At 43.9% G+C, this 27343-nt stretch overlaps 1 protein-coding gene across 3 annotated transcripts in view; it reads left to right on the top strand.

The window, feature by feature from the left end:
• RIPOR2 (RHO family interacting cell polarization regulator 2) overlaps positions 1–27343 on the top strand; it is a 243360-nt gene that overhangs the window by 140947 nt on the left and 75070 nt on the right. For 2 of the 3 annotated variants that reach the window (XM_075314675.1, XM_075314676.1), the window contains exons 7-14: positions 846–995; positions 4901–4964; positions 7166–7209; positions 11115–11240; positions 11328–11476; positions 13398–13527; positions 13822–13968; positions 17674–18369. In XM_075314675.1, the coding sequence (XP_075170790.1) occupies positions 846–995; positions 4901–4964; positions 7166–7209; positions 11115–11240; positions 11328–11476; positions 13398–13527; positions 13822–13968; positions 17674–18369 (1506 nt within the window). The remainder of the gene's footprint in view (positions 1–845; positions 996–4900; positions 4965–7165; positions 7210–11114; positions 11241–11327; positions 11477–13397; positions 13528–13821; positions 13969–17673; positions 18370–27343) is intronic. The other variant, XM_075314678.1, reaches the window with a different exon arrangement.

The raw sequence follows: 27343 nt of genomic DNA on the forward strand, positions 1-27343 counted from the left end.
GCCTCCTAGAGAGCTGAAACATAGCTTATATCGGAGAATTAGAGGTTCATATTTTATTTTATTATTTTTTATTTTTTTTCCCCTCCTATTGATGGGAGTGCTGCCTCAAGTACTGAGACAGATCCCTGCAGACATTGTGCTGCTGTTTTATTTTATAGTTCTAGTCCAAAGTGGATTTTTAGGAAATGATATCGGACTGTCATTTTATTAAGGCATACTGGAGGGATGTGGTGCAGCTGCTCTTGACAATTCTGTGTCTGGGGTTCCGCTGGACCCTATATTGTCTATTCAGGGTATTAAATGCAGAAGAGTGGTTATGGCATGACAATACTTTTCTGAAGAAAATTTTTCTTGTGCATTAAGGGATAATTATTAGATGGATTGATAGTCGCCCCCCCCTCCTAGCTCATTGTGGATCAGGTTGGTAAATACCACCTGTTCTCTTCTGAACATTTTGTCTACAAGAATTGGGGCTATCTGCAAAAATGTGAAAGGATCTTGAGGGGTTGTCTGGACTCCCCGATGACTGAAGGATCTGTGCAGCGTCTTGGATCCAACTTAAGGGATTTGGTGGGTGCCTAACCTTGCTTTCCTAGTGCTGCCTCATAAGCTCCATAACTTTTTTTTTTTTCCTCTTCCTCTCCTTGATTATACTTATGAATGGGTCAATGAGTTTGTTCCACTTTTATATTTTATGTTTGTGAAATTTTGTCTATATTGCGGTACGAACATTCTGGCTGTACAGTGCACACTTGAAAATTCATATTTGTTATTATTGTGATACATGACTTATACTGATGTATACACTTGTCAATACTTTAATTTTATGTACATGCTTCAATAAGGTTGATGAACTATATGAAGCATATTGCATCCAGAGACGCCTACGTGAGGGGGCATGTAAAATGAAGCAGGCATTTGCTGCCTCTCCTTCAAGCAGGGCCGCTCGGGAGAGTCTGTCTGAAATAAATAAGAGTTTCAAGGAGTACACTGAGGTAGGTCCTTAAATGTCCTTGTCCTTGTGTTTCCAGAAAGCCGTGAGAGCAGCTGCGTATTACATACATTCCCGGCATAAACAGTCCAGTATGTTCCTCCTGTCCTGACTGGGCCTTAGTTACAGCTGAAGTGCTCTTCAATCTTAACCCATTAATGGGTTCCTCACAAAACTGTATTCCACTCATGTTGTGTTCACATGGCTTTAGGCTACATGCGCACGCTGCATCTTTTTGTGTTCACAAACTGCAGCCAAAACTGCACCTTGTCAGAGAGCCTGGAAATGTCACAAAAAACGCATGTAATTTTAGGTGCGTTTTTGCTGCGTTTTTCACACCCTGCGTTTTTGTGACAAATGTTGACAAAAACGCAGGAAGAATGAACATGCTGCATTTTGTCACAAACCTTTGACAAATAAAACGCTGACAAATAAACTGCAACGTGCGCATGACAAATCTGACTTCTCATAGACTTTGCTGGGAAGTCAAATGTCAGAAAGTTCTGACAACAAAACTGCAGCCAAAAAAGCAGCAAAAAAGCAGGAAAAAAAGCAGCGTGCGCATGTAGCCTTAGGGTATGTGCGCACGTTGCTATTTACCTGCTTTTTACCTGCTTTTTTGCTGCTTTTTCTTCTGCGCTGTTTAATGCCAAAATGGATGTGTTCTTCTATTCAAGCAAAGTCTATGGAATTTGGGTTTCTTGTTCACACTATGTTGTTCAAAATGCTGCCTTTTTGTGGCAGAACTTTGGTCAAAAACTCAGCTTTGCAGTGCAAAACCCAAATGGCAAAAACAATTGACATGTTGCTTCTTTGAAAAGCTGAGTTTTTGACCAAAGTTCTGCCACAAAAAGGCAGCATTTTGAACAACATAGTGTGAACAAGAAACCCAAATTCCCATAGACTTTGCTTGAATAGAAGAACACATCCATTTTGGCATTAAACAGCGCAGAAGAAAAAGCAGCAAAAAAGCAGGTAAAAAGCAACGTGCGCACATACCCTTATTGTAGCTGCTAATAGACTGCAAGTAGGCTACATGAAAACTGATAGGCAAGTGTTTAATGTGTGGTTTAGGTGCTGATCAGACTTGTATGTGCACAGAACGATTGTGAATGTGATCGTACTGTGTACATAGAATATCAGGTCATCGGCAGGATGTCTTTTTTTTTTTTTTTGTTTTTTTATGCAGGACAATGTGCTGGCAGGAACAATTCTTTTTAAATCCGCTTAAGAAAACAGTGTAAGCAAGCGTTTTGTTCTATTGTAAGGTGATTGCTGACTTGCTTTATATTGACTGAGCATCATTAACCAGGGAATAAGCATTCATAGAAGCATTAATTCTGCCTGTTAAAATGGGTCTTCCCTCATCTTCTGAAGAAAATACAACCAGAATGAATGCCTGAACATCACATTCATGATTTATAGCGGAGACCATGCCAGATAATACCAGTAGGCCTCAGTACATTTAATTTCTCGTTCTCTGAGACCAAGATTCTCCTCCAGTTTGATCTAACCCATCAAGCCGCTGTAATGGAGAGAACTTCTACATACCGTAATTTTCCATAACTGCAGGATGTAAAATGCCTGTGAGTGAGGCAGGACTACCGGGAATGTCACTAAACTAGGTAGATTGTGTGTTTTCATGGTAAGAATAGGTAGAAAAAGCTATATGGCAAATTGAGGGTTCATTAGGGTATGTGACCACGATCAGGACTCTCTGCGTTCTGAACGCAGCAAGTCCTGACTGGCGGGGTCGCATGTCTCCTCTGCAGGAGACCACAGCTGACTGTGCCCACGATCAGGGCAAATGGGAACCCATTCCCTCCCCTGAGTCATCAGTTGCTTGAAGGGCCAGGCCTGATGTTGTCACCTCGGGTAATCCTGCATCCCCATGACAATATTTCTCTTTTCGAACACTCCACAGTTATCATAGGGGAATTGCGTAGATCCATAATTTAACTCTATTGTCACACGTGTTAATATACAGTGGGGGGGGGGGGGGGGGGGGGGGAGTATAGTCTGCTACCAATTGTGTAACTTCTCCCACTTAAAAAGATGAGAGAGACCTGTAATTAACATCGTAGGTAGACCACAACTATGAGAGACAAAATGATAAAACTAATCCAGAAAATCACCTTGTCTGATGTAGCAAGATTTTTTGGCAAATTATGGTAGAAAATAAGTATTTAGTCATGTAAAAAAAATGGAAGATTTCTAGCTCTCACAGACCTGTATCTTGTTTAAGAGGCTCATCTGTCCTCCTCATTACCCGTAGAAATGGCACCTGTCTGAACTTATCAGTATAAAAGACCCCTGTCCACAACCTCAAATAGTCACACTCCAAACTCCACTATGGTGAAGACCAGAGCCGTCGAAGGACACCAGAAACAAAATTGTACCCCTGCACCAGTCTGGGAAGACTGAATCTCCAATAGGCAAGCAGCTTGATGTGATGAAATCAACTGTGGGAGTGATAATAAGAAAATGGAATGCATACTAAGACCACTGATAATCTCCCTTGATCTGGGGCTCCAAGCAAGATCTCACCCCGTGAGGTCAAAATGATCACAAGAACAGTGAGCACAAATCCCAGAACTACATTGGGGGGGGGGACCTAGTGAATGATCTGTATAAAGCTGGGACCACCATAACAAAGGCTACCATCAGTAACACACTTCGCCGCCAGGGACTCAGATCCTGTAGTGCCAGACGTGTTCCCTTGCTTAAGTCAATACATGTCCGGGCCCGCGTAACGTTTGCTAGAAAGCATTTGGATTATCCAAAAGAGTATTGGGAGAATGTCATATGGTCTGATGAAACCAAAGTAGAACTGTTTGATAGAAACACAACTCATCATGTTTGGAGGAGACAGACTGCGGAGTTGCATCCAAAGAACACCTACCCACTGTGAAGCATGGGGGTGGCAACATCCTGCTTTGGGGCAGTTTCTCTGCAAAGGGACCAGGACGACTAGACCGTGTATATTAAAGAATGAATGGGGCCATGTATCGTGAGATTTTCAGTGCAAGTCTCCTTCCATCAGCAAGGGTATTGAAGATAAAACGTGGTTGGGTCTTTCAGCATGATAATGATCCCAAGCACACTGCCAGGGCAACGAAGGAGTGGCTTTGTAAGATGCATATGAAGGTCCTGCAGTGGCCTAGCCAGTCTCCAGATCTCAACCCCATAGAAAAGCTTTGGAAGAAGTTGAAAGTTTGTGTTGCCTAGCGACAGGCCCAAAACATCACTGCTCTAGAGGAGATCTGCATGGAGGAATGGGCCTACATACCACCAACAGTGTGTGCCATCCTTGTGAAGACAGAAAACGTTTGACCTCTGTCATTACCAACAAAGGATATGTAACAAAATATTGAGATGAACTTTTGTTATTGACCAAATACTTATTTGCCACCATAATTTGCAAAAAAATCTTGCCAAATCCGAGAAGGTGATTATCTGGATTTGTTTTGTTATTTTGTCTCTTATAGTTGTGGTCTAGCTATGATGTCAATTACAGGCAAATCTCATCTTTTTAAGTGGGAGAACTTGCACAATTGGTGGCTGACTAAATACTTTTTTTTTTTTTTTTGTTTCCCCACTGTACCTACTCAACATTGGAGTAAATTTAACTTGCAATTCACATCAATATCTCCTTTAATATAGAAGCCCAGACCAAGAAGGGTTGTCATGGGGACATTAAATGAGGTTTTTGTTTATTTTAGGTTTCTAGCCTTTATCAGCAAGTACGGATAATCATGATGAAATGTTCACGGCTTCATGTAGATGTCAGTTCTTGTAGCTCTCCTTTATGTAAAGAACGCCGCAGTCATGTAGATATTGGATTTAGAAGCCTTGGCCGTTTCTGTTCCTATTTTTGTTTGCTGACCTCTATGCTAATTTACTTTTCAGAATATGTGCACGGTGGAGTCAGAAATGGAAAATCTCCTGGGTGAATTCTACATCAAAATGAAAGGTAGCTCATTCTTTGTCATTTTATGGTTCATTCACATCAAAGGGGGAAATGACATTGATTTTAATCTCTTGGAAAAAGCAAGTCTCTAACATATTATATATATATATATATATATATATATATATATATATATATATATATATATATATATATATATATATATATATATATATATATATATATATATATATATATATATATATATATATATATATATATATATATATATATAATATGTATGTATGTATGTGTGTGTGTTTTCTAATATGGAGAGGGACTTATCGTAAGTTTGTCTTGAGTTGTCAGTCAGGTTTTTTTTTTTGTTTTTTTTATTCTGTAGTGATTATTTCACTGTGATGCTGAATGTGGCATATAGGTTCTGCGTCCATGATTCAGGATTTTACTGAAATGTCAGGTGCTGGCGCACAAAAATTAGATAAGTGCAAAGAACCAGAGGCTCTTTCTAGACTGCCAAGTGATATTAGAGCATGGGTCTGAGATCTGCAGCTTTTCAGTGACTGCCCCAACAACAGTTAAAGCATGCTGGTTATCACTGTATGCAGCAGATGGAGAACCATTCGTTCTAGCACACTGAATTAAAGAAGTAGTCCGGGGAGATAAAAATTCCTCTACTGTCCCTGTTCTCCTAAACGCTAAAGATGTACTGCACAGTGCAGTCCTATAGCCTCACACTACCTGTAATTCAGTATTATGCGGAATCTGCTCTCGCTGCCCCCCCCCTCCCCTCTGGGAGACATTAGGGGTGTGGCATGCTGTTAGTAACAGCTAAAGGCCACGTCTCACTAAGCAACATCGCTAGAAACATCGCTGCTGAGGCACGATTTTTGTGACGTAACAGCGATGTTGCTAGCGATTGTTGCTGTGTGTGACATCCAGCAACAACCTGGCCCCTGCTGTGAGGTCGCTGGTTGTTGCTGAATGTCCTGGACCATTTTTTAGTCGTTGCTCTCCCGCTGTGAAGCACAGATCGCTGTATGTGACAGAGCAACAACTGAATGTGCAAGGAGCCGGCTTCTGCGGACGCTGGTAACCAATGTAAATATCGGGTAACCAAGAAGCCCTTTCCTTGGTTACCCGATATTTACCTTCGTTACCAGCGTCCGCCGCTTTCACGCTGCCAGTGCCGGCTCCCTGCACACATAGCCAGACTACACATCGGGTAATTAACCCAATGTGTACTGTGGTTAGGAGAGCAGGGAGCCAGCGCTAAGCGGTGTGCGCTGGTAATCAAGGTAAATATCGGATTGGTTACCCGATATTTACCTTAGTTACCAAGCGCAGCATCGCTTCCACGCGTCGCTGCTGGCTGGGGGCTGGTCACTGGTTGCTGGTGAGATCTGCCTGTGTGACAGCTCACCAGCAACCCGCGTAGCGACCCTCCAGTGATCCCTGCCAGGTCAGGTTGCTGGTGGGATCGCTGGAGCGTCGCTTAGTGTGACGGTACCTTAAGACCCTGATGATGATATCTGCTTTCCTGTGGTCCTAAAACAATGTGTAAGGCCACGCCCCCTGCTCCGGAAGAGAAGCAGATATTATCAGGGAACTTGATATTACGAACTGCAGGGAGCAGGCAACGCCCCCTGATGTGTGATGTAACGTCCCAGAGGGGAGGGGGGAGCACCGAGAGCAGCTCCAGCGTCACACTGAATTACAGGAAAAGCACTGTGCGTCTCATTTTATAGTTTGAGGGTAGGGACAATAAATATTATTTTTTTTTTTTTTTTTTTATCCCCCCAGAGTAACCCTTTTTCACATGATGTTATTACAGATTTGTACATACACTGCAAAACATGTCAAAGATAATCTGTACCGAGTCTTTCTATCCATTGCAACAAATATTCTGTACATTACTAGATACTTTTTTTGTTTCTCCAACACTATAAAACATATATATTTTTAACCATATAATCACTTTCTCATTGTTGTGTAGACGAGCAAAGTCCTATGAAAATCTGTGTCCTATCAAGATTGATACTGAGATGATGTATATTCTACTGTTTACTCAATGCTAATGAGATTCTACACATTAATCACTGCTGCCGCCTAGTGGTCAATTCTACTTCTGTAGCCCCCACCGTAATTTGTAGATTTTTTTTGTTTGTAATTTCTGTATTGGCTTTAATATGGACTAAAAGCTACACATTAATATTGATTTTTTTTTTTTTGTTTTTTTTTTATAGGCCTAGCAGGTTTTGCACGTCTTTGTCCTGGAGACCAGTATGAGGTTGGTGAATTTGTGACTTTTTCAGTTCATAAAAATGTTTTACATGGGAACAAGACCATTACAAGTATAGAGAGGACTGTCAATTATTACCTCCTTATGCCATTACTATACATCAATTGTTCCCAACAAATTGTGAAAGTTTCCAATGTGGCCCTTGGCGCCTTATATTTGCACATCAGTTAGCCATGATTCGGTTAAGCAGTAAGCACACCTGTATCTTTAGGCTATGTCCGCACTCTGCGTTCTGGTTTGACAACAAAAAATGCACACGATGGCAGACTCTTGACAAATGTAAACACTGCATTTGACAAAAAAAGCGGTAAAAACTTGTGCGCTTTCGATGCATTTCCCTGCGTTTTGGACAGTGCGCTTTTAAAGGAAAAATAAAATAGGATTGTAATCCAGCTATAAAATCCTTAGAGGGATAGATAGAAGAAATAGATTAGATAGCATGACTGACAGCAGACAGCCATGCAATGAGAATGAACTCGGGTGAACCTCTGAGGTCAGTGCCATGATACGGGCAGTAGTGCAGGGCCCGCAGCTGTAACGTCAGCGTTTCACCCAAGTTCATTGTCATTGTGCGGCTCTGTGTCTGCTGTCATGAACTCTGGGGAACCTCTGACATCAGTTCTGCAGTACAGGCAGTAGTGCGGGGCCAGCAGCTGTGATATCGACGTTCACTCGAATTCATTCTCATCGCGCGGCTCTCTGTGTCGCGGCCTGATTTGTAGTCACAGGTGAAGGACTCACCTGTGACCGCAAATCAACTGACGTCACGCTGATCGCGCGGCTCACTTCAGTCACTCGGGCGACTTACTGTCACAGGTGGAGGACTCCAGCTGTGGCCACTGGTAACCTGAGTGATGTCACCGCTGATGGCGCAACTCACTTCAGTTGCTGCGTGGAGCTCACAGAGAGCAGTCGTGGTCTATGGCCACTCGCTGTGAGCTTCTGATGTAGCAGTGCTGGAAGCATCGTGAGACCTCGTGTGGATCATGTTGGACCTGGAAGGGTGTTTGGGGGTTAATAAAGTAGTGAAAGACGGTGGGGTGTTTTTTTTTTTTTTTTTTGTTTTGTTTTGTTTTGTTTTTTTTTTTTTATTTCAAATAAAGGATTTTTTGGGTGTATGTGTTTTTATTTACTTTCGCTTACAGATTAATCATGAGAGGTATCTCATAGACGCCTGCCATGATTAACCTAGAACTTAGTGGCAGCTATGGGCTGCCATTAACTCCTTATTACCGCGATTGCAACCGCACCAGGGTAATCGAGATGAGCCAGGTAAGGTCCAAGGACTGTTTGATTTAATGGATGCCGCAATTCGGGCAGCTGCTGGCTGATATTTTTAGGCTGAGGAGCAGCCTAAAAACGATAGGCCTCCTCAGTCTGAGAATACCAGCCAGAAGCTGTGAGGCTTTTTGTTGCCTGGGTATAAATTGGGGGTGACTGCACGTCTTCTTTTTTTTTTTTTTTGTTTTTGTTTTTTTAATTTTATTTTACTGCACAATATAGATTCGCTCACTGGCGGCTGTGATTGGTTGCAGTCAGACATGCCCCCACGCTAAGGGCGGCTTTGCACACTACATTGCAGGTGCAATGTCGGTGGGGTCAAATTGAAAGTGACGCACATCCGGCATCGCATGCGACATCGTAGTGTGTAAAGCCTAGATGATACGATTTACGAGCGCAAAATCGTCGTAATCGTATCATCGGTGTAGCGTCGGCGTAATCCATAATTACGCTGACGCGACGGTCCGATGTGGTTCCTCGTTCCTGCGGCAGCACACATCGCTGTGTGTTAAGCCGCAGGAGCGAGGAACATCTCCTACCGGCGTCACCGCGGCTTCCGTAGGATATGCGGAAGGAAGGAGGTGGGCAGGATGTTTACATCCTGCTCATCTCCGCCGCTATTGGTCGCCTGCCGTGTGACGTCGCTATGACTCTGCACGACCCGCCCCCTTAGGAAGGAGGCGGGGCGACTGCCAGAGCGACGGTCGCAGGGCGGGTGAGTGCGTGTGAAGCTGGCGTAGCGATAATTTTCGCTACGCCAGCTATCACACGATTTCGTACTTGCGACTGGGGCAGGGACATCGCGTGCGACATCGCAGCATCGGCTTGTGATGTCGCAACGTGCAAAGCCCGCCTAAGGCTACTTTCACACATCCGGTTTGAGCACTGCGGCTCAATCCGGCTGTGAAACCTATGCAACGGATGCGGCGAAAACACCGCATCCTTTGCATAAGTTTTTACATGCGGCCCGTCCGTTTTTCCCGGTTGCGGCACGCTACTGAGCATGCGCAGTGGAAAAAAAACGCATGCGGTGACCGGATGCGTTTTTTTCCGCATCGCGCCGCATCCGGCGTCCATAGGCATGCATTGAAAAATGTGCCGCAGCGGCCGGATGCGGCGCGATGCGGTTTTTTTTGCCGGAGCAAAAAACGTTGCAGGGAACGTTCTATCCGGCCGCGGCATCGGCTAAATCTGCCGCATGCCGCAAAAACCGGACCGAACGCAAGCCCCTGCGGCACAATACGGCACTAATGTAAGTCTATGCAAAACCGCAACCGGCGTAAAAAAAAAACGGTTGCGGTTTTTCTGCAGAGCGCCGTATTGTGCCGCAGAGCAAAAACCGCATGTGTGAAAGTAGCCTTAGTGACCACTATCAGACTGTAACCAATAATAGGCGCCAGGGGAAACTGTGAATATGAGATGAGCCTAATGAGCGGCCGGCTTTTTCAGAAGCAGGAGAAGCCGCGGGAGCAGTGTGACAGCCACGCCAGTGATTGGGGAATATGAAGGAGAGGGGGGAGGGGATGAGACTGACAAAGAGACCGAGACTGACAGAGAGAGAGAGAGACCTGCGTTTTTGTTCACAAGAACGGATGCAAAATGCAACCAAAATGTAGTTCAGACGCACAGCTAAACATTTTGGTTGCGTTTTGACACACCTCATTCATTTCAATGTGTGGAAAATGTTCCCAAAGCGCAATGAAGAAGTGACATGCTGTTTTTTGTTTTTTGTTTTTTTTTCACGCAACGATTTTGACAAATATTTGTCAAACAAAACGCTGCCTTAAAAAAGCAAAGTGCGTATGGAAATTTTGACTTCTCATAGACTTTGCTGGGGAAGCAAAACGCATGCATTTTGTCATTTGACACGGTACAGTTTACAGATCAAGAGAAAAGGCAACGTGCACATTAATATAGCCTTATACCTTAGCTATATTTGTGGTCTGCATTTTCTCTTCATATATTAATTAGCTTGGCTTCGCCAGGGAAGATCATCATCTATATCGTGTTTTCAGGTTTATGGTTGACAGAGTGTTTGGTGTAAAGGAGTGATCATGTCTGATCATTATGCCGGGGAAGGCATTCACACATCAGATATGTGAAGGCCGCACTCAGAAAGCCGCAGAATGTTGTCGCCCCTTGTAGATAAATCTTATTATCTAACCTCCAGTTATATCTCTCACAAAGCTGCATTCCTCTATGAAACAAAGTAGGATCATATACTGTATGTAGCTGCTTGTGCTCATAAACACCGTGTTCATTAGAACTTCCAGCAGAGAGCGACACCTGCTTAGAAATACACTTATCCATTCCTTCTGCACTTTTTCATAGAAATGTTTGCTATTAAATGCCTTGCTTTTATCAAATTGATGAATTGTGTCTATTTAATCAATAACTGGAAAAAAACATTTGAATCAGACTTTTCTGACCTTAGACACAGATTTCCATAAATTGAAAATGTCATCTAAATGTTGTCTTACTCTGTTTACCCGAAAATATTCTTACAGTGCATACATTAAGTTTTACTGGCAAATGGATAAAGATCTGACGCATCTAACACAAACCAAATATATAAATTACTAGGAACAATAAAACATAAACTTATTTTACAGATATTTATGCGATATGGAAGACAAAGATGGAAACTAAAAGGCAAAATAGAGGTTAATGGCAAGCAGAGTTGGGATGGCGATGAAATGTTTTTCGTTCCTTTGATTAACAGCCTCATATCAATTAAGGTACGTCTCTAGAGCTTTCATAAATCTATAATCTAGCACACCGCCTGTACGTTTCAGGCCGATAGTGTTTATTATTTTTCTCCTAAGGTGACAGAACTGAAGGGGATTGCAACTCATATCCTAGTGGGGAGTGTTACCTGTGAGACAAAGGATCTTTTTGCTGCTCATCCTCAAGCTGTTGCTGTTGACATAAACGACCTTGGCACTATCAAACTGAACCTTGAAGTAACTTGGTGGTAAGTAGCACTGATTTGATATATTTAACAGTGCTCACTCAAAATGTCCAAAAATCCCTCCCCTTAACTTCAGATTTTCTCTTCTCCTAATTGGACAGTGATCTTGGATGCAGTGTGAATCTGGCTTTGTTCATTCTTCAGATTATTTCATCTCTAAAGGGAATCTGTCAGCAGTATTTCACCAACCAAACTGTTTATATGCGCGTGTAGCTTTTAGAAAGACATTCTATCTATATACTTGTCAGTCCATTCCTCCAGTATCAAGAAATAGCAATTTTAAGTAATATGCAAATGAGGCTGAAGTGCTTCAAGCATGAAGAAGCACTTCCCGGGACAAATCATTCTGGCTCCTTTTTTCCTCCCATCGTCCCCTTCTGCTTGACTGACGACAGACCCTTTACGTGAAGTCACACAGCTAATAAGCTGTTATTTATGCAGGAAAAGGCAGCACTAGGTGAAGGATAAAGCCCAAGTTACAGTAAAGTGGAGTTGATACTAAGTCCGTGGCCGGGCTTCAAAGGAGAGCATGACTTGTACTATATCCAGCAACACTGAAGTATTACGGCATATAGTACAAGTGATTAGACACGCGCAGGTTTAAGTACCCTAAGGAAAAAAGGTACTAGTCCGCTAAGGGGACCAACTAATGCATTAAAAACTACCAAAGAATGTTTGGGTTGGTTTTGTTTTGTTTTTTTTGTTTTGTTTGTTTTTGGGTTTTGTTTTTACTCCCACTAAAATAAATTGAAAAATCTGGACTATTTTTGTATCGCTGTAATTGTACTGATCTGGAAAATCATGACATCAGGTCATTTTTACCACACAATGTTAGAACTGCAGGGAAGGGTTGTTTTTTTGTTTTTTTTTTAGTTTTTTTGGGGGTTTTTTAAGGGGAAAGAGGGGGGTGTCACAATCTTACAACCCTTCCTGCCCACTATCATATATTCTCCTTTCTGCAACTTCATCTTTTTACAGCCGCTATTCCGGTCCCATAGTGCTATCTTCTGACTAATGTCTGACTGGCAGGTAGTCAGAAGTTACGTCAACAGTTCCGAATGCATCTCTGAGAGCCAGAATGAGGCTCTCATAGACTTGCATTGAGTTGTGACCTTTGGCGTGCTCCATGAAACAATGGATATGTCGGCTAGTCTGAAATCGCCGGAGACCAACCAGAGCGATTCCAGAAGAGGTGAGAGGTTGAATATAAAACTGGGGGCGGGGGACTTAGATTTAAAATTTAAATCACCACTCCAACAGGGCCATAAAAAAAAATGCTGGAGTGGTGCTTTAAGAAATGGAAGAAAAAATGGAAATTGGCCATGACAGGAAGGAGTTTCATGCTTTGTAATATATTTTTCGATATTTAGGCTGCAGAGTGTATAAAGTACATTTACTGAATGTAGTTAACTAGTTAAACCTGACACCATAAAAATGGCGTCCAATCTGCTGGCACCATGTTATAGAGCAGGAGGAGCGGAGCAGACGGATATTTAACACTGTGAGAAAAGATCCAATATACCCTGTGATTTAACCATTGCTTCTGGGAGTTTTGGTCCAGTGGGCCGTCCTTTCAGTGACTCAAAGAGATAGATAGAGAGAGAGAGAGAGATTTAATCAAATAAAAAAAAATATATATTATAATATATTGTGTGTACGTGAATACAGAGATAGCTGTCGGTCACTGATGGGGCCAGCTAGTAGGCCGAAAATCCCAGAAGCTGCAGAGGATTAAATAGTTAAATCTCAGGTTATGCTGACCCTTCCTCACAGAACCACATATCTGTCTGCTCCGCTTCCCTGGGCTATAACATGGATCCTACAGCTAGGACGGCATTTTCATGGTGACCGGTTCTCCTAACATCGCTAGTGTTTTCGTCATGAGATTGCTGCAAGGTGATAAAAAATGTGATTTATGTTGCAGTCCGTTCGATACAGAGGATCTGACCCCATCAACAGGCAATATAAACAAGGCTGCTGCTCTCCAGAGAAGAGTGTCTATATACAGCCAGGGCACCCCAGAAACCCCCACATTCAAGGACCATTCCTTCTTTGTAAGTATCTTAATTCTTACTACACCTTTTAACATCTCATTATTTAATGCTATAAATTCTTGTTTCTTAATTTTATGACTTTTTTTTTGTTTCTAACTTTTTAAAATTTAATTTCTCTGCACCACATATAATCCTGTGTTTTTAACCAGGTTGTCATAGTACTTGGTTGAATAAAGACCTAGCATGGTGCATAGTACGTCCTACTTTTCTAAAATCTCACAAACCTTTCGTCACCTTGGTAACTTGTTTGCTCTGTGATTTACTAACATCCCGTTTGCTTTTAACCTGCTCAAGAAATGGTTCAACCCTCCGCAAGAAAGGCTACGGCTGTCCATTATGGATGCGCTGCAGGAGACTTTCTTTGACAAACTCCGGCGTAGTCGCTCTTTTAGTGACCTGCCGTCTCTCAGGCTGAGGCCTAGATCCGGCCGAGAGAGATATGTGAGTTATACACCAGTGGATGTGTGTACTTTTCTCTCACCTCTTAATTACGTTTTCATGCATGCAGTATTGTCCTTCTCATTTCTATTATTTCTTCATCTTTTTGGATGTTAACCGGCACATTGGTGTTCAGAAATGGGCGATAGTGATATTAATTCAATATCACAAATAAAGGAATTTAGGAAAACCTTACATACTTGTGACCCACATGACACTCAAGTAGATACATTGTGCTCTGTACACATATATCACTGGTGTGTCACAGAGAAATGTCAACTTACTGCCTCAATGGAAAAGCACATCACATAGCACCACATGCTAAAATATGACTGTAGATGTGTTTTTATAGCACAATTTTCCAGTAGTTCTGCTCTTTAGTGTTAGAGAGCAGTTATTTGGGGACACAACTAATTAATTTTATAAGGTAAGTAGAAGGGATTTTTTTACATTTGACCCCCCCCCCCCCACCCCCAGGGATCCAAAAGATGCAGAGCACTAGAACACTTCATTGCCTAATTACAGTTCATTATCTGTGTGGCTTTCATTTTTTTTTCAAACTTTCATCAGCTATAACATATATATTGTCTTGTTCTTAAAGTGTACCTCTAGTGTAAGAAAAAAAAAATCATTTTGCCTTTAGATCCTTAAAGGGGTTGTCTGGTCTAAATCCATAAGTCTGCAGTCTCTCTCCGTGACTGCAGACTTGTGCATCCTCACATCTCATGCACTGTGCGCTGTAAGGATTCACCGTTGCCAGAGTCGGGAAGGATGGTCAGGTGGCCGCAAGTATGCAATATGCTCACTCCCTGCCAGAATCCGACTAGGTGGGCGCAGCCTCACTCAATGTAAGTGTATTGAGTGAGGTCGCACCATTCTAGTTGGCTGGGCGTGTGCATATCGCATACTCATGGTTCCATGATCGCCGTTGTTGTTGTTGTTGTTGTTATAGCGCCATTAATTCCATGGCGCTTTACAAGTGAAAAAGGGTATACATAAAAACTAGTACAACAATCTTTAACAGTACAAAACAGACTGGTACAGGAGGAGAGAAGACCCGGCCCATGAGGGCACACTGTCTACAGGGAATGGGTGAGGGTACAGTAGGTGAGGACAGAACTGGTTGCGCAGTGTTGTACTGGACTAAGGGTTATTGTAGGTTGAGGACTTGTCGGAAGAGGTGGGTCTTCAGGTTCCTCTTGAAGCTTTTCACGGTACCTGAGAGTCTGATTTGATAGGGTAGAGCATTCCAAAGTATAGGGGAGGCAAGGGAGAAATCTTGTATGCGATTGTGGGAAGAGGAGATGAGAGGAGTAGAGAAGGAGATCTTGTGAGGATCGGAGGTTGCGTGTAGGTAGGTACCGGGAGACTAGGTCACAGATGTAAGGAGGAGACAGGTTGTGGATGGCTTTGTAGGTCATTGATAATGTTTTGAACTGGAGTCTTTGGGCAATGGGAAGCCAGTGAAGGGATTGGCAGAGTGGTGAGTCTGAGGAATAGCGAGGGGAGAGGTGGATTAAGCGGGATGCAGAGTTCAGGATAGATTGGAGGGGTGCAAGAGTGTTCGAAGGGAGGCCAGAGAGCATGAGGTTGCAGTAGTTGAGGCAGGAGATGATGAGGGTATGTACTAATGTTTTTTGATGATTCTTGGTTAAGGAAGGCATGGATCCAGGAGATATTTTTGAGTTGTAGTCTGCATGAGGTGAAGAGGGCTTTGGATGTGCGGCTTGAAGGATAGAGCAGAGTCGAGGGTTACTCCAAGGAAACAAGCTTGTGAGACTGGGGAGAGTGAGCAGCCTTCAATTTTGATGGATAGGCTTGGTGGAGAAATTGAACGAGGAGGAGGAAAGACAATGAATTCTGTTTTGCCTATGTTAAGCTTTAGGAATCACGCCGAGAAGAAGGATGAAATAGCAGAGAGACATTGTGGTATTTTGGTTAGTAAGGAGGTAATGTCAGGTCCAGAGAGGTAGATCTGTGTGTCATCGGCATAGAGATGATACTGAAAGTCGTGGGACTCTATGAGCTGTCCGAGGCCGAATGTGTAGATGGAGAACAGTAGGAGTCCAAGAACTGAACCTTGGGGGGACACCAAAGGATAGAGGGTGGGATGAGGAGGTGGTGTGAGAGTGGGAGACACTGAAAGTTCGGTCGGTTAGGTATGAGGAGATCCAAGATAGGGCCAAGTCTGTGATGCCCAGAGAGGAGAGAATCTATAATAGGAGGGAGTGGTCTACTGTGTCGAAGGCAGAGGACAGGTCCAGGAGGAGGAGGACAGAGTAGTGTTGCTTGGCTTTGGCAGTTAGTAGGTCATTGGTGACTTTAGTTAGGGCAGTTTTAGTAGAGTGATGCGGTCGGAAGCCAGATTGTAGCTGGTTAAAGAGGGAGCAGGAGGAGAGGTATGAGGACAGTTCAAGATGGACATGCTGTTCCAGTAGTTTTGAGGCATAGGGTAGAAGAGAAATGGGGCTTTAGCTAGACACAGAGGATGGGTCAAGAGAGGGTTTTTTAAGGATGGGTGTGAGCGAAGCATGTTTAAAGCATGAAGGGAATACACCAGTTGCTAGTGATAGGTTGTAGAGATGGGTTAGGGCTGGGATGAGGACTGCGGTGATGTTGGGGATGAGGACTGCGGTGATGTTGGGGATGAGGACTGCGGTGATGTTGGGGATGAGGACTGCGGTGATGTTGGGGATGAGGACTGCGGTGATGTTGGGGATGAGGACTGCGGTGATGTTGGGGATGAGGACTGCGGTGATGTTGGGGATGAAGTGTGACAGGCACGGGTCAAGTGCACAGGTGGTTAGATGTGATCTTGAGAGTAGAGTGGAAAGATCTTCTGTCATGGGGGAGAAGCTGGATTTGGAGGAAGAGGGCTGAGTAGCTATGGTGAGGGGCTGTGGGGATTGTGGGCCGCCAAAGCTTGCTCTGATGTTGTCAATCTTCTGCTTGAAGAAAGAGGCAAAGTCTTGGTTCTGACATCGGCATATGTGAAGACTCATAAGCCTAAGGTCACAGAAAGATTGCAGACATGGATTTAGGCCACCAACCCCTTGAAGTACAATACCACTGCGCTTCTTTTAGCCTCAAACCTCAGCTATTTGTACTGTAGATTTCTGCTTCCCATCATTGCCATGTGAAAGCTACAGTGGAGCTGCAGCCCGGACCTGGTCACTGTCTACAAGCTCGCTCTGTTTGCTGCCTGCTTATCAGTCCCTGCCAACCATAGTGGCAATACTGAAGGAATTGTTATTGAACACGTTCCATCTACAGACACAGTCGGAATAAAGTAAATGGAGTTCATAAACTACACAGAAATCATTCCTAATTGTAGATGAAAATCTTGTATTCCCTCAGTGTGGTGCATATAATGGCACATTGGAGGTACACATTAATACTATAATCTAGTCAGCTCTTCAGTCTTGGTTTATTGTTCTCATACCTAAAATCTATTTTTCCATACCAGAAATTATGATTTAATTATAACCTTGAGATGATGACAAAACGCTATGTTGGAGTAGAAAACCTTTTACTGATGTAATGGGAATATTTTCTGTTAGACATAATTTCTGGACTTTGTGTTGTATTTGCTGTGGTGCTTGCAATGGCTTGTCTATACGGAGTGTCCATGTTTTTCTATTAATGTTCTAGAATTCAGCTATTGTAGCCCTTCATATAATTTACCTGATGATAGATTTTCTGTTTTAGTCCAATCTGCAAGATGATGTTTTCGATAGTGGTGTAGAAACCATTGAGAAGAGAGCCCTCTCCTTAAGTTTTGACAACTTGCCTAATGGTGAATGTACGCCTCCGAGATCGACTCCTTCATCTTCCCTGGGCTACTCAAATCCCGAAATCACTGTCACCCCACCAGAACATCAACTCAGTGATCTGTCATCAGAGGATGCCGTGAAAGACCTTATGAGTGCCAGTTCTTCTGCAGATTCAGCTAGTCAGTCGCAGGACTCCCAATCCATTGCAGAGCGCGCTAGTGAAACTGAGGAAACCATTGCAGGAGATATGTCTGACCTCTCCGTTTGCCAAAGCCGCCTGCCCACCATGGATAGTAACAACATATATATTACTTCAGATGTCTCAGTGTCAATCTTACAGGACTCTGAGGAGGCCTCTGAGCTGAAGCCTGTGGAGCTAGACAACAGTGAAGGGAATATCACCAAACAGCTGGTAAAACGGCTTACATCTACAGAAATACCCCCTGTCCCCGAGAGACTCCAGTCTGATAGCTCCACATACAGTGAAGCGGAGACCTCCAGGTCCTACTTGGATGGAACTTTAGAGGAGTCTTTGCAAGGACTTCTCCTGACACTCGAGCCTTGTAAAGACCAGTATCCAGAGTACCAAGAATTGTACCATGAAATCACTCACCTTGAAGATGTCCTAAAAGTAAGTGAATGCAAAGCATCACTCTGTCTTTAGATGATCTGTGACATTCCTGAGGCTTGCACCTGGTTAGCATTTCTAGTACAAAAATACATTTTTATATAGGACAGTGTTATTCTAATATTTTTTTATAGAATCTTTGTTTTCTTGCTTACTAGTTTTCCCTTTTACTTGGTTTCTGTGTTTAGCCTTGATAAATGTGAATGAGTAAATTTAAAGGGTTTCTCCACTACTATTACAACAAACTTGATTGGGCCCCCAAAAAACTATTCTCATTCTTCAGTGGACGTGTTCCTTTGTAAAACGTACTGTATTCCGATTGAAAAAAAATCCAGCAGGGTGTAGGGGGAGAGAGGTTTCACGTGACTGCCACAGCCAATCCGTGGACGCTGGTCAGAAGATCCATTTCAGACGGGATATAAAGCCTGCAGCCAATAGTACAGATTACAGTGGAGCGCCGCCTCTCCGAAATGTGAATATAGCTGGCATCCATTAAGATTTGTTTTAATAATAGTGGAGAATACCCTTTTTAAGCTCAACCTGAAGTGTTAAATAGGGAAATAGCTTGTTAGGCGATGAAAGCCTGACCGTTCACAATAGGAGTTTTAGCAGATGCTGTTTATATTCATAGATTACATATGTATATTGTTGCCTACTTTTTAATTTGTTGCAAAAAAAGATGGATTCTCCTATTATATTTTTTTAAAATTTGTGATTTTTAGGGGTTTTGTTCACCGAACAGTTTTGTTCCATTTTTCCACTATTTTGTGCATTTGTGTGTGGATTTTTTTTTTCCCTTAAATCTATTTAACCTCACACTTTATTACACGAGCCGTGGTGAAGCATGTAATAAGTGACATAGTATATCTGAAGGCTGTAGTATACACATGCTTGTCTAATGTGACTACTTATATCCATTTACTTAACCTCATGTTTCATTTCACATAAATAAAATTTACATGTTTTATTGCATGTTCTTTGTGTGTTCTCAGTCCTTTATTCCATTTAAACGCATGACTTGGTTGTAACTGTTTAATGATGTGCGTATGTAGAGTTGTGGGTGCATTGTAGCTTCTTTTTATTTTAATCTACCTCCTCCCTGTTCAATGGTGTATAAATTCATAACCAATCCCCACTATTTATAGACTTCACAATACAGTGGCATGTGACTTCTAAGGTCGAGAGGAGAGACTCTTAATGGTTTAAAGAGGACCTTCCACCACATTTTATGTGCCTAACTGGCCACATGATAGAATTATTGAAAGAGCTGAATAAAACAAACTGTATATATATTTCTATGCTTCATTGCTGTGATATTGGCACTGCTCTTCAAGCTGCTAGCTATCAGCTCTGCTTTACTACCTTACCCCACCCTGGATGCAATGAAGCGAGAGCCACAAGAAGTGTTTGTAATGACAGCTCTGTTCTACTCCCTACACCCCACACTTACTGCCTTAGGCCTCTTTCACACGTTTTTCACGGACGTGTCAGAGGTGCGGATTGCCCTCGGTGTGCTGTGTGTATGGCCTACATGTGTTCTCCGTGTGTTATCCGTGATAACACACAGAGAACGGGAACTTTCTACTCACCTGTCCCTGGCGTTGCTGTCCGTGGTGCTGATCTCCGGTCCTGCAGACTCCCCGCTGCTGCTGCTTCTGGCCGCAGTGAAGTGAATATTCAATGAGCATAATGAGCGGTGGTCGGCAGCAAGTGACAGCAGCGGCAGAGCCTGCAGAGCTGGAGAAGGTGAGTAATGTTTTGTTTTTTTTTCTCGCAGACACATGTCTTTTCTCCGGCGCGTGTCACACGGAACATACGGAAACTGACCATACACATACCGGAGGCACGGATGTGTGAAAGAGGCCTTAAGGTGTGAGCTGCAAGAAGTGTTTGTAATGACAGCTCTGTTCTACTCCCTACACCCCACACTTACTGCCTTACGCCGGCTTCTCACTTGCGCTTAACTCGCACGAGTGCAATGCGAGAAATTCTCGCATTGCACTCGGACCCATGTTAATCAATGAGGCAGCTCCCATCTGCTATTTTTTTCTCAGTCCAAATCGGACTGCGAAAAAAATCGCAGCATGCTGCGTTTTGGTGAGTTTCTCGCGCGAGTCTCTCCAATGCAACTCTATGGGAGCGGGTAAATAAACGGATGTCACACGGACGGCACACACACCATCCTAGTGACATCCGTTTTTCTTAATACATTTATCGCATGTTTCAGAAAACACTGGAAATGAGTGAGGTCTCACAATGTCGGTCAATCTCTATCTCTGTCAGTCGGTCTCTCCCTCTCGGTCTCTATTCTCTCTGTCCATGTCGGTCTCTCCCCCCCCCCCCCCTCTCTCATACTCACTGATCCCCGATCCCCGACCGGTGCTGCACAGCATTCACAGTGCGGCGGCTTCTCCTCTTTTGAAAAAGCCGGCCGCTCATTATTCAATCTCGTATTCCCTGCTTTCCCCGCCCACCGGCGCCTATGATTGGTTGCAGTCAGACACGCCCCCACGTTGAGTGACATCTGTCTCACTGCAACCAATTACAGCCGCCGGTGGGCGTGTCTATATCGTGCAGTAAATTAAATAATTAAAAAAAAAAAAGGCGGGCGGTTCCCCCAATTTTGATACCAGCCAGGGTAAAGCCATACAGCAGGAGGCTGGTATTGTCAGGATGGGGAGCCCCACGTTATGGGGAGCCCTCCACCCTAACAATATCAGCCAGCAGCCGCCCGGAATTGCCGCATCAATTAGATGCGACAGTCCCGGGACTGTACCCGGCCATCCAGATTTGGCCTGGTGCGGTGGCAATCGAGGTAATAAGGAGTTAATGGCAGCAGCCCATAGCTGCCACGAAGTCCTAGATTAATCATGGCAGGCGTCTCCCCGAGATACCTTCCATGATTAACCTGTAAGATAAAGAAAATGAAGACATACACCAAAAAATCCTTTATTTGAAATGAATAACAAAAAACCCCACCCTCTTTCACCACTTTATTCAAGTCCCCAAATACCCTTCCATGTCTGACGTAATCCAGAGTTCCCACGACGCTTTCAGCTCTGCTACATCAGAAGCTGACGGAGAGCGGTCACAGACCACGACCGCTCTCTGTGAGCTCCCCGCAGCGACTGAAGTGAGTTGCACTATCAGTGGTGCTGTCACTCAGGTTACCCGCGGCCACAGATCTCAGCGGGAGGACTTCTGCTTCGGCCGCAGGTAACCTCAGTGACGGCACCGCTGATCACACTGCTCACTTCTGTCACTCGGGAAAATCAGGCCATGACACACAGACAGAGCCGCGGGATGACAATGAAGTTGGGTGAAGTTCATCTGACTTCATTCTGAACGTGCGGCTCTGTCTGTGTCTGCTGTCAGCGGCCATTCAGCTCTGCTACATGGCTCTGTCTGTGTCTACTGTCAGTGGCCATGTAGCAGAGCTGAATGGCAGATGACATGGTAAAAATGGATCCCATACGCATCAAACACGCATTGCACACGGACTGCAATCAATTGAATAATCCCAGGATCGCATTGCAGTTGCATTGGACACTGATCATAACATGAACAGAGCTCATGCTACTTTCTAGCATGAGACTCGGACCGATTTTACACGCACAAATGTTTCCAGCCTAAAGCTGGGTTCACACATAGCGACAACGACGTCGCTGTTACGTCACCATTTTCTGTGACGCAACAGTGACCTAGTAAGTCGCTGTTATGATCGCTGCTTAGCTGTCAAACACAGCAGACGCAGCAGCGATCATAACGACACGCGTCGCTGTGGAAGCCATGCTGCACTTGGTAACTAAGGTAAATATCGGGTAACCATTACCCGATATTTACCTTGTTTACCAGCGCACACGCTTAGCGCTGGCTCCCTGCTCTCCTAGCCAGGGTACACATCGGGTTAATTACCCGATGTGTACTCCGGCTACGTGTGCAGGGAGCCAGCGCTAAGCGTTGTGCTCTCACGCTGCCAGTGCCGGCTCCCTGCTCACGTAGCTGGAGTACACATCGGGTAATTAACCCGATGTGTACCCTGGCTAGGAGAGCAGGGAGCCGGCACTGGCAGCGTGAGAGCGGCGGTGCTAGTAACTAATGTAAATATCTGGTAACCAAGGTAAGGGCTTCCCTTGGTTACCCGATGTTTACCCTGGTTACAGCTTACCGCAGCTGCCAGACGCCGGCCCCTGCTCTCTTCAGTTCGTCGCTCTCTCGCTGTCACACACAGCGATCTGTGCTTCACAGCGGGAGAGCGACGAGCAAAAAATGAAGCAGGACATTCAGCAATGAGCGGCGACCTCACAGCAGGGGCCAGCTCGTTGCTGGATGTGTCACACACAACGACTGAATGTCACTGCTACGTCATAGAAAATGGTGACGTAGCAGTGACGTCGTTGTCACGGTGTGTGACACCACCTTAAAGGTGTGAGGTGCAAGAAGTGTTTGTAATCAGAAACCTCTCTAATTACTAATCACAATTCAAGAGAGCAGGGCTGTGTAATTACAACTTCTCACACAGAAAAAGCTGGATCTCACTTTCACTTTTGGTGTGTGTGTGTGTGTGTGTGTGTGTGTGTGTGTGTGTGTGTTTTTTTATTTTTTGCCCTGCATGATGCCTTCTGCTTATGATTAGTCAATGTCTTGCAGGAAAAAAAAGTAACTATTCCCCAAAGATAAATCTTAGCTTGTAAACCTTATATGCTAATTTTTGCATGAGATGAGAAATTAAAACATAAAAACTGTTTAAGGGTATGTGCGCACGTTGCTTTTTACCTGCTTTTTTCCTGCTTTTTTGCTGCTTTTTCTTCTGCGCTGTTTAATGCCAAAATGGATGTGTTCTTCTATTCAAGCAAAGTCTATGGGAATTTGGGTTTCTTGTTCACACTATGTTGTTCAAAATGCTGCCTTTTTGTGGCAGAACTTTGGTTAAAAACTCAGCTTTTCAAAGAAGCAACATGTCAATTGTTTTTGCCATTTGGGTTTTGCACTGCAAAGCTGAGTTTTTGACCAAAGTTCTGCCACAAAAAGGCAGCATTTTGAACAACATAGTGTGAACAAGAAACCCAAATTCCCATAGACTTTGCTTGAATAGAAGAACACATCCATTTTGGCATTAAACAGCGCAGAAGAAAAAGCAGCAAAAAAGCAGGTAAAAAGCAGGTAAAAAGCAACGTGCGCACATACCCTTAGGGTATGTGCGTATTGCATGCATGCATGCATGCAGTTACGCTGCGTTCTGCACCGCAGCGTAACTGCATGCGTCCTGCGTCCCCTGCACAATCTATGGAGATTCTGCAGGAGACGTGCGCACGTGGCATATTAAAACGCAGCGATTCAGCTGCTGCCCGAATCGCTGCGTTCTAAGAAGTGACATGTGACTTTTTCCGTGCGGTTTGCATGCGATCTATAGGGAGAGGCAGCATGCAGAGCGCACGTTCTCTGCCGGCACCATGCGCTTCAGAACACAGCTGTTCAGCTGCGCTCTGAAGCGCACCTTTTCTGTGCAGTGCAGAGCGCACATGTGCACACATAGCCTAATTCAGCTCTGCAGCCACTATTCCATCATGAGGCCAGTTTAACAGGCTTAAACTGGTGAGAGATCTTTAAGCCCCCAATAGGATTAAAAAAAAAAAAAAAAAAGAAGCTTGCGGTCAGGTTTCCTTTAATTGGTATTGCCATGTCCATAACAACCCCACCTAAACAATATCATGTTGTGTGTTTGGGGTTTTTTTGCAATAAAAATAGAAAAGAAGTCAGATTTGCTGCCTTTAATTCATTGGCTTTCTGAAAAAAAAATGTAATAAAGAGCAGTAAAAAAAAATTGTATATACCCTAACATATAATACTAATAAAAACAGCCACTCACCTGGAAATCAAGACATCTCAGAGCTGCAGCAACAGATGAAAGTGACATTAGGACAAATGATCTGTAATTCAAAAAGGTTAAAGTAAAATAAGTGCATTGTGTAAAAAGTATCAAAACCTAAAAATCAATATAATTTAATATTGCTATAACCTGCAGAATAAAATAACGTCGCTTATTGCCACTTGGTGCAGGCTCTAAGCAAAAGGAAATAAAAATTGCATCATTACCTCCACCCCTCCCCCAAAAAAGGCCTAGGGTTTTCAGTACGTTATATGTACCCTAAAATGATTAGGTGATATTTAAAAACACATGTCCCTATGTAAATGAAGGCCACGGGTCTAGGAACTTGGAAATTTAATTTAATTTAAAAAAAAATAAAATGTCCTAAATGCTTAAACTAGCCGTGCACTGAGGGGGGGGGGGGGGGGGGTCATATTACCAGGATATAATTTAATTTTTCATTTTTTCCTCCATTACTGCTTCCTTTCATGTTTGTCCTAATTTCATCATGCTTGTATAACTGACTGTTTGTTTGTGGGGTCTAAAATATGTCGTACTAGACCTTTGTGCTTTATTCACACGAGTGGGATTTGATGTAAATTTTTAGCCAAGAAAAACAGGTCAGACCAAACAAATTGTCAGCATCCCATGAGTATGAATTTGTGTTATTTTTAATAGGAAAGTATGTATTTATATGTGTGAGATTATCTATCTATCTATCTATATATCTAACATTACAGTTGTGCTCAAAAGTTTACATACCCAGATTTTTTGCTTTGTTGGCCTTTTGTCAGAGAATATGAATGATAACACAAACTTTTTTCCACCCATGCTTAGTGATTGGGTGAAGCCATTTATTGTCAAACTACCGTTTTCTCTTTTTAAATCCTAATGACAGTCAAAAACATCCAAATTACCCTATTCAAAAGTTCACATACCCCAGTTCTTAATACCTGGTATTGTCCCCTCTAACCTCAATGACAGCTTGACGTCTTTTGTGGTAGTTGTGGATGAGGCTTTTTATTTTCTCAGATGGTAAAGCTGCCCATTCTTCTTGGCAAAAAGCCTCCAGTTCCTGTAAATTCCTGGGCTTTCTTGCAAAAACTGCGCACTTGAGTTCTCCCCAGAGCAGCTCAATGATATTGTGGTCAGGAGACTGAGATGGCCAGTCGAGAACCTTCACTTTGTTCTGCTGTAGGCAATGACAGGTCGACTTGGCCTTGTGAATATATTTGTGTGAGCACAAGTGATCACACGATCGCAGATTCAAGTTCCTTAAGGGGACTATTAAATACAGTAAAAATGTTTTTTGTTGTGTTTTTTTTTTTGTTTTTAAAAACATATATATTTGTACTTTTCAAAAAACATTTTTTTACTTTTTACTGTGTTTAACCCCTTCACGACCGCGGGCAGTAAAATTAGGTCCTATTTTAATGTGACTTAACGACCAGGGACGTAACTTTACTGCCTAAAGTTCATTTGATTGCCGTGGCCATAGCAACGGCTTTCAAATTATGTCCCCTGCTGTTTCTTACAGCAGGGGACCTTTGCTTGACCCTAAGGGGGGTGGCATCGCCACCCCCCATAGACGATCGATGTTATTGGCTGTTCAAATCTGAACCGCCAACCACATCGTTCGCACTAATTTCGGCAAAAACAATGCCTGAATTAGTGCGATACTGTCAGATCCGGCTATGAGATGATGCAGCAGATCATAGCTAGACCTCAAACATGTCGCCCCCCCCCCCCCCCCAGCCCCTGCTGCACTGATTGGAGTGATCGTGCTATGACGCGCAGTCGCTCCAATCAGTGTGCAGTGGGGCGGTCTGATCTGCAGGTGGCCGCTCTCCCCAGGCCTGTGCTGGTCTGGGGAGCCTCCCCCAACATGTCTACAGCGTGCACTGGCTGGTACTTGTGGTACCACGCCACCGCTGCTGCCGCCGATGTCACCGCTTCTGCTCCTGCTCCACGTGAGTATTCCGCTCCCCTTGCAGCCCGTGCGCGCTCCCGTTATGGCCCCTGCGCGCTCCCATGATGGCCCCTGCCCATGCCCCACGCGATCTGCCCCCCGACATCCCCATCTGCTCCCCCTGCGATCTGCCTGCCTCCTCTGTCATCTCTATTCTGCTTCCTTCCTTCTTTGCTTCTCCGGTATCCCCCACCCCTACCCCCTCCCCCCCTCCCCTCGACGTCCTCTTACCTGCCTTCACCGGGTCGTCCAAGGTCTTCACTGGCCCGATCACATCTGCCTCCATCTCTGCGTCCTTCTTCCTGGGTATTCTGCAGAGCTGTCCAACGTCCTGCCTGCTGCTCCTGTACAGCTGTCTATCTCGCTTGCCTTCTGTTCCTCCTGCAGTTCTTCTGGTAAGTGATCCTCCTGTTAATCCTCTGGGTACTGTGAGTATAACTTTTTTTTTTTTTTTTCCCTGTATCCTGTCCATTTTTACACCTCATCTGTCCATGCGTCTCACCGAGCACTGATCACGGATGCAGATAACGGATTTGCATCCCTGTTCAATTTTTGGCGTGACTTTTTTTTTTTTTTTTTCGTATCCCCGACGCTTTTTATATCTCATCCGAACGTGCGTCCTGCAGCGGCCGATCAGTGCACCGCGTCTGTGCGTTTGAAAAGTCAAATGGCGTTCCTTCTCTTCTGAGCCCCACCATGCGCCCAAACAATTTATTTCCACCACATATGAGGTATCTGCGTACTCAGGAAAAATTGCACAATGCGTTTTATGGTGCATTTTTTCCTGATACTGTTGTAAAAAAAAAAAAAGCTACCTGGTTGCAAAAATTTTGTGGTTAAAAAAAAAAGAAAAATGACGGTTCAACGTTATCAACTTCTGTGGAGCCCCTGGGGGTGCAAGGGGCTCACCAAACATCTAGATAAATTCCTTGAGGGGTCTAGTTTCCAAAATGGGGTCACTTGTGGGGGAGCTCCACTGTTTAGGCACCATAGGGGGTCTCCAAACATGACATGGCGTCCGCTAATGATTCCAACCAATTTTGCTGTCAAATGGTGCGCCTTCTCTTCTGAGCCCCGCCATGCGCCCAAGCAATTACTTTCCACCACATATGAGGTATCGTCGTACTCAGGAGAAATTG

Source organism: Anomaloglossus baeobatrachus, chromosome 6 (genome assembly GCF_048569485.1).
Source record: "Anomaloglossus baeobatrachus isolate aAnoBae1 chromosome 6, aAnoBae1.hap1, whole genome shotgun sequence".
NCBI lineage: Eukaryota > Metazoa > Chordata > Amphibia > Anura > Aromobatidae > Anomaloglossus > Anomaloglossus baeobatrachus.